Below are 7,983 nucleotides of genomic sequence, written 5' to 3'. Positions count from 1 at the left end.
AAACGTTCAATTTCTTTCAGAATGTGAATAGATAGGTATATATTTCGCTTGCCAGAGGTCTTCTGTTATTAGTCATCAGTATCGCTTCTTCCAATCACTCACCAGAGCCCTACATGGGGTCCTAGTTGGGTACCCATTGGGCACCCACGCTCTGCGCTAGCGGGCTTTGCCCACCCACACCCACCTATGGTGACTTTCCGGATGTCATACCCACTAGGAGTTTGACACGTGTACTAGCCGTTATCTCCTTCTCTCTACTTATATTTCCTTGCCTCTGTAATCAAGACAAGTGTTACTGAATAAACAATTGATATTTCCTTCTTCCTGTTCGTCTCACCGAGCTTCTTGAACCCTCATTTGGGTTTCTTCAGCTTAAAGTCAAGTCTTCTCGGTTAATTTTAGTTGTTTATGTTGGAATTATTATTTTTTAACTAAGAATACTTCTTTAATTTTTTTTATTTAGATGAAAGAAATTATAAAAATAAAAAATCTTATTTTTAAATTCAAATTAATTGAACAGTAAACTATTATAATTTAAATATATTTTTTCTCTAATAACAAAAATCTACATTAATTTAGTAATGTGCCGCAATGCACTTTGTTCACCCAAGCGTTTTCATGATGAGAATAGAAGTTAATAATTCATTTGCATATGATTTAATCACAGGCAAAGTGTAATTAATTAAACTTTGTCTATTGAAATAATTGTGAAGCACGTGTATCACATGTCCTATAATGCATCTATAAATACAAAGGCAGGCAAGCATGCATGCTTCTTCACACTTACTATATTCATATTTGCTGAGGTGAAGTTATACCTAGTGATGGAGCAATCATTGGGGCTTGCAAAAATGATCGAGAGGATGAAGGAGGAGCTCTTCTCTCCATCAGCCAACCTCTTCACCCTCCTTCCTGTCTCTGCATATGAGACTGCTTGGGTCACCATGGTGCCTGACCCTGATGACCCAACTAGCCCAATATTTCCGGAGTATTTGGATTGGATCCTACGCAGTCAAAATGCTTTGGGCTTTTGGTTCGATGAGCAACATGGTATTAATAATGATCATCATGAGCTTATAGATTATAAGAGTCAATGTAGCAATGATGATCTTTTGGCCACTCTTGCTTGCTTAATCGCTCTAAAAACTTGGGAGATCAATGGTTTCTCTCATAGAATAAACAAAGGTACAATAACTAGATATTTATGTTTATGTAGATAATGCATATTTTATATTTATGTAGGTATATGAATGAATTAAGTTATTATACTCATTTGTACATATGTAGGGCAGAGATTTCTCCGAGACAACATGGATAAAGAATTGATGAATATGAGAAAGAGAGAAGAGCGTGGTGACAAAGTTGGGAATGCTCAGTTTCGAAGGTGGGTTTTAATGGCTGAGCTTGCATTGGCAAAAGGCTTGAAAGTCTTTTCGGCTCAACAAATCAATAATGAATTTTTTTATGAATTTAAATTGAATGAAACAAAGCTTAAAAGAGAATAGGTTGAAGACATGATTGAGAAGGAAAGACTTGTGATGAGAGATATTGCATTTGAAAACTATGGCTCCACACTACTTTTGCGATCTCCATCAGTGACCGCTTGTGCTTACATGATTACTGGAGATTGGACTTACAAATCTTACCTTCAACGCTTGCTTACCAATTGCCAACACGGAGGTAATAATCCGTGAGGTTGAAAAATATTATAACTGCAATCAATACATAAATATAAAATAATGAATTTTTTCTTAATGACTTTTAAAATTATTAAATTGTTAATCAACCAATTCTAACTTATAAAATATTTTTCTCATAATAAATATAATGATTTAATAAATCATTCTATTTAAATTTTAGTAGAAATATTTGACCCAAATTTCGTATTTGTATTTTTAAAGAAGTTTTAGACAATTAAAATATTTTTGGAGGAAACTTAAATTCTTTTAACTTATATAATATATTTACAGTTCCTCCCATGTTCTCAATGGACAAAGATTTTATGATGCTTTGCGTGGTTGATCACTTGGAGAGGCTTGGATGTGCGGAGCATTTCTCTGAAGAAATCAAGCATACGATGGATCACTTATACGGGTATTTTTTTTTCTTTTATAATTCATTTTAATATAAATTCGATTTGAAGTTCATTATATATAAAAGTTTATTAACTATTTTTAAAATTATTATAATTTTAAAAATCACAAGTTGTTTGTCAGATGAAACTTGCTCTCTATATATGAAGAAATTATTACTAGCGGAGTACCGACAAGAGCTACATCCGAACTCTAATCAAATGATAACACGTAGCTAATACAAATTGTGTACTAACTATGTATTGGTAGGTTTTAGTTGCGTATTAGCTGTTTATTGGCTCGTACACACTGTATACTATAATTTAGTCTGCACATATTAATTTCTCCTATATTTGATAGTTTCAACCATTTTAAGTTGAAACTAAAATAAATTAGATTTCTAAAATTTGACAACTTGACATTGTTATTTTTTTCTTACAAAAAATATAAAACATTTTCTGTCCTTCAAGAAGATACAAAACTATTCTATGCATTTAAAAAATCATAGATGAAGTTAACATGATTAATTTCAATATTTGTATTTTTTCGTAGAAAATGGATTGAAGAAGAATCAAAAGTTTCAAAGAAAGATGATGATGTATTTCAAATCTACAATGATTCCTTAGCTTTTCGACTATTAAGGATGCATGGCTATCCAGTTTCTCCAAGTAAGTAGTTGACTACATGAATAAAATATTTAATATTTCTAAAAACATTAGAAATAAATATTTATTCATCTATGAATAATTTCATAAACATATTTTAGTTTTACTAGTAAATGTGTTTGATGTTAATGGCCTTTGTACAGGAAGGTTTTGTTGGTTCATTGATGATGAGAAAATGCTATCACATATGAAAGATAACTATGCCTTCTTTTTAGGCCCCATGCTTAGCATTTACAAAGCATCACATATTGCTTTTTTGGAGGATCATGATCTTGATAAGGCTGGAGTGTTCTCTATGCACATCTTGCAGAAGGGACTCATGAGCATGAAATCCCAAAATGAAACCAATATTTCATATTCATCAAAGAAATTTGAACAAGAGGTGAATCAATATAAGAGTGAATCAATTTCTTTATGTAAAATTTCATGCATAATCTATTTTGTATGAAACCTACCTATACTTTATTAGATTGAGCATGAGTTAGAGCTTACATGGCTAGCACGAATGGATCATTTGGAGCATAGATTGTACATTGAAAGAGGAGGGATCTACAACTTCTGGGTAGGAAAGAATGCACCCTATAGGTAAATTTATAGGAGCTTAATTAAGATAAATGATTTGGTTGTTGAACATTTTTTTAATAACAAAATAAAAATGCAGGATCTTACAAAATAATGACCTCCTCCAACTTGCTATTGATAGTTTTATGATGAGGCAATCAACATATAGAAAGGAGCTGCATGAATTACAGAGGTAGTTTACTATACTACAGATAAAATATATTTGCCTCCTCTTTTGTTTTATTTCACAGTTATTTTTTAGGTAAATTTTCTTCTCAAAATTTTGTAATTCCATCTAAATTTGTATATAAAGGTGGTCTAAGGATACTGGTCTCTCCATGATGGGATTTGGTAGAGAGAAGACAACATACTGCTATTTTGCCATGGCTTCTTCAAGTTGTCTCCCTCTTGACATAGATTCAAGGAAGGAAGCAACAAAATGTGCAATCTTGATACAGTTGCAGATGATTTCTTTGATGAGAAAGGCTCAATGCATGAATTATCCATCCTAACAGATGCAGTTCAAAGGTAGGAAAATATTAAATGTTACTTATGATAGGAATTGATCATTGCACACTTTGCTTATTTGCAATTCTTTTATGTCAATAAATTATTTGATATTACATTTTTATAATAGACAATCTGTTTAACATTAAAATGTTGCTAAATGTCCATTCATTCAATTTTAACTTTTCATCCAAATCGTTAAATTTATCTAAGTAATTATTACATTATTCAAATATATAAACAATTAATCAAAACTAAATTTCTAATATTTTAAGGATTTTTATAGAATAATATTTGATGATGTGTATAATACTTTATATATCTCAACATTTTTTTAAAGCATTGATAGAATATAATCATCATTTTCATTGTAGAGAGATGCTATTTTTGATCTCTAACAAGAAGTTTTGATATCTTCAATAAGATAAATATTATATATCTAATAAAAATATGTGTTTAATTTGAAAATTTGCTTACATATGTTTTAAATTTATATTGGCATATTCATGCATAATTTTATGCAATATAATTTTAAAATATATTTCTCATTTCATATAAAAATTCTAGAAAGTAAATTATACGAAAACAATTGGGATTCACATAAGAAAGTTTTAAGAAAAAAAACTTTGAAACTCTATCTATATTTCAAGTTGTCTGTAAAACAATTAAATTGAATGTTTTTGTTGTATTTGCATTATTAGTTCTATCAACAAAATCTTGATTTTGTTTATCCCCATTAATCATAGATGGGAGGGAGAATCTCAAACAAGTCATAGCAAAGTTATTTTCACTGCCCTCGACAATTTAGTTCAAGATATTTCTTTGAAGTTCCTTAAGAGACATGGTCATGATGTGAAGAAAATTCTTCAAGACGATGTGAGTCCTCATAAATTTTTTTCAACGTTAATTCTACCATCATAAACATTTAATAATCTATTTAATAGAGTTGTGAATTTATCTATATGTTATAAAGTGGAAAGAAATATTCAAGTCGTGGCTAAAGGAAGCAGAGTGGAGCAGAAGTCCTCATTATCCATCAATTGATCAATATATTGAAAATGCGACAACTTCAATTGCAGTTGAAATGATTATTCTTCCAGCATGTTATTTGACAAACTCAAAAGTAGATGCCGAAGAGTTTTGGAACTTCAGCAAATCTATGATGACCAAATCTCTTTTGGTTTCATGTCGCTTGTTGAATGACTTAGAGAGCTATGAGGTTTATTAACTATATTTTATTACTTACATCCATTATTCCTTTTCTTATTTAGTTAAAGTAAGACCTAGAATTGAATAAAAGAAATTAGCTCACCAAAAAAAATCAGTTGTATTTGAGTACACAATTGATGTTGATGTTTACTGAAATAAAAATTAATTTGCAGAAAGAAGCTAAGGCTAGTAAACCAAACATGGTTCTACTGTACTTGAAAGAGAATCCAAAGGCCAAGATTGATGATTCCATGCTTTTGTAAGGACCGTTTTGGAAAAAAGGAAAAAAGAACTTCTTCAAATGGTGATGTCCAAAGATTCTGCAACATCTCAAATGCCTAGAGAGTGGAAAGATCTGCATCTATCTTTCTTAAAGGTTTTTCAGATGTTCTTTAATTCTACGAATGCATTCGACTCACCAAATATGCTGCTAAATAGCATTAACAAAGCAATCTATGAACCGTTGGGGAGGGAAATGCTAACAAGTCAACCTAGAGACTTAATTATCAAACATTTATGAACTACAAAAATTAAAATTCAACTACAAAAAGAAAAGTTTAGCAGATCTAGTAACAAAGGGACACTCTTAATTTCATTTAATTTAAACAAATGACTAGATCCACAAATAAAGAAAATGTCTCACAAGCTACCTTCTGCTTGTTATTTTATGCAATTTAATTCTCCCGGATATCAAAATATGCTTTGGAAGTGATAGCTATGGAAGCCGATCTTGAAGCTTGAGCAAATGAAGGAAAAATAAGCCAGATAGTTAGGCACTATCAACAAAAGTTTTCTTTGGAATTAGTAGCTATTGGATCAGAAATTGAAGCTCGAGCCAGAGAAAGGGGCCACGAGCTTTTGAATTTCTAATTCGTATTTTTAATAAGGTATTTGCCTATTTGGATTTGATAGGTTAAATAAATAAATAAATGTTGTGCCTTGATTGTAATTTTATGAAGAAGATCGACTGCATATGGATTTCAAATTTTCGAGTGATTATGTTGGTCATTTTAATGTATTGGTCGGGAGCTTTAGATATCAACAAAAAAATCTTGAATTTGAAGCTTTCATATATAATGTATGTATGAATTTATCTTAATTGGCTCAAATGTCCAAAAAAAACTGTAAGTGATTTTTAAGATTGGGAGACTGTAATATTTACTTGTGCAATTCTATATGGTTAGCAATCATAATATCTCAAATGACTTTCAATAAAATATCATCATAAGTAAAATGATAGTGAGCACATAGATGGCCACAATCATTGTTCGGTGATGGATGACTAACATCATGTGTAAAATATGTTCTTTTATAAATTTTTGAAGTTGACCTTCTATTCTTTTATATAAGAATTATATATACTCATATGTAACACAATCATTATTCTATTTTTTAAAATAGCATTTTGATATAAAAATTTTATTATAAAAATTTGTTTAGAAAATAATTTGAAAGCCGTCACAAAGGATGCTTAAGATTTTATTTGGAACAGCTTTCTTATTACTTCTTAAAACAATTATTTAGTCTAAAATTTATAGTTTTTTAACTAAAAATTTACTTTAAAAAATAGAAAGGTGAAAAATGAGGAATCCCAATCATTTAATTTATATTGATTGAGTAAACATGATATTTTATTGGGATGTGACCACTGTACCTTCTTTTCTAATAAGTATTAGACATAACAGCTAAAATTATTTTCCTATAGAAGCAATTATTTGCATAGCTTTTGGAATCAAATCTGGAAAAAAAAAATTAAATTAGGATTGATTCTTTAGTCCTTGATTTATGATTATTTCTCATAATCCTAATAAATAAATTTATAAATTAATTATATATTATACTCATCTTTTTATGACCCAAATTAAAAACAAAAGAATTCTAAAATTCTTAAATGTAAGTAAAAGCAGGAATAGTTCAAGTACAAGAAAATCAAGTAAATAGCTTAAAATTTGTTCAAATAAGGGTAGTTAGATTTAGGTTTTATTTGAGATAAATTTCTTACTATTTTTTAAAATACTTTTTCAATAAAAAAATTTATAGTTCATAAAAATTAACCCAAACAAAGCCTAATCTCTTGCCATAGTAAAAACTAAAAAGCAGAAGTTTCAACAGCTTTCGAAACTAAATTTCGATTTTCTATTTCATATCAGTCGTTGCTTAATTTGTTTTCATGATATTTAAGAGTGTGAACGGATAGGAAAATTGTATATATACTTTGCGTGCTAGAGATGTGTTATTAGTCATTAAGCCACTCACCATTGAACCAGGTTCATCTTCCTTTTGATTCCATTCATGTTTGAGATTCTTCTTTTAGGTTCAGGTTAAGGTCTTAATTATCGACCCGTTTTAAAAATCGGATTGTATTCAGGTTAACTCGCTAATCCAAAATTGGCTCGATGATCATCTTTTAGAGTCGGGCTATTTTCAGGTCAATCAAAGAAAAAGAAAGATCTCTATTATTTCTCACTCTCTTGTTGCTTCTCATCAATCTCACACCGTTCTTACACTCAAAATAAAAAAGAAACTCAAGTAACACCCAAGGACGCCACCCTTAAGAAAATCAAAAAAGAAAATTGTTTGGTATGCCTCAAAGCGCTACAACGCCAGTTTGGAGAGCAGCGACGCTCTACCTGTGTCATTTGGTTTGTCTGATAGCACTGCGGCGCCGAGAATACAATGCTACAGGGCTCTGCTCTGTTGATTTCACAAGAATTCATCGAACAATGCAACATTGGGGTACTCGGGTACATAATGCATGTGCATTGTACATAAAAAATTTAGAGTGCAAAGTTCCCGAACCTAAGCAGGGGGATGGCCCCCTACACCCCCTCCCCCCAGCTAACATGACAAACTAAGTTGAGGTCCACAGCAACAGTACCACCCAATTAATCAACACAATTAGATTCTACAAAGAACTAACATCTATAACTACAAAGTTATAAGCATGTGTTCGTCTTCACACTTAATAT

At 30.6% G+C, this 7,983-nt stretch overlaps 1 protein-coding gene across 1 annotated transcript; it reads left to right on the top strand.

Moving 5' to 3' along the window:
• Positions 1 to 824: 824 nt before the first annotated feature.
• On the top strand, positions 825 to 3,810 carry LOC110114463 (S-linalool synthase-like). The gene is made up of 9 exons (XM_028700957.1): positions 825 to 1,185; positions 1,288 to 1,412; positions 1,506 to 1,680; positions 1,971 to 2,094; positions 2,625 to 2,740; positions 2,881 to 3,119; positions 3,207 to 3,322; positions 3,399 to 3,491; positions 3,612 to 3,810. The coding sequence occupies exons 1-9, from the start codon at positions 825 to 827 to the stop codon at positions 3,808 to 3,810; spliced, it is 1,548 nt and encodes a 515-aa protein (XP_028556790.1).
• The last annotated feature ends 4,173 nt before the right edge of the window (positions 3,811 to 7,983 follow it).

The sequence above is a fragment of the Dendrobium catenatum genome, unplaced genomic scaffold (genome assembly GCF_001605985.2).
Source record: "Dendrobium catenatum unplaced genomic scaffold, ASM160598v2 fragScaff_scaffold_1608, whole genome shotgun sequence".
NCBI lineage: Eukaryota > Viridiplantae > Streptophyta > Magnoliopsida > Asparagales > Orchidaceae > Dendrobium > Dendrobium catenatum.
This window is presented reverse-complemented; position numbering and strand designations above follow the sequence as displayed.

What these genes read in the sequence shown, in the direction of transcription:
- LOC110114463 (XM_028700957.1), top strand. Translation starts at nt 825, where the DNA reads ATGGAGCAATCATTGGGGCTTGCAAAAATGATCGAGAGGATGAAGGAG. An exon ending in TAATGGCTGAGCTTGCATTG is followed by an intron (nt 1,413 to 1,505) that starts GCAAAAGGCTTG and finishes AAAAGAGAATAG; the next exon opens with GTTGAAGACATGATTGAGAA. An exon ending in TGGCTATCCAGTTTCTCCAA is followed by an intron (nt 2,741 to 2,880) that starts GTAAGTAGTTGA and finishes GCCTTTGTACAG; the next exon opens with GAAGGTTTTGTTGGTTCATT.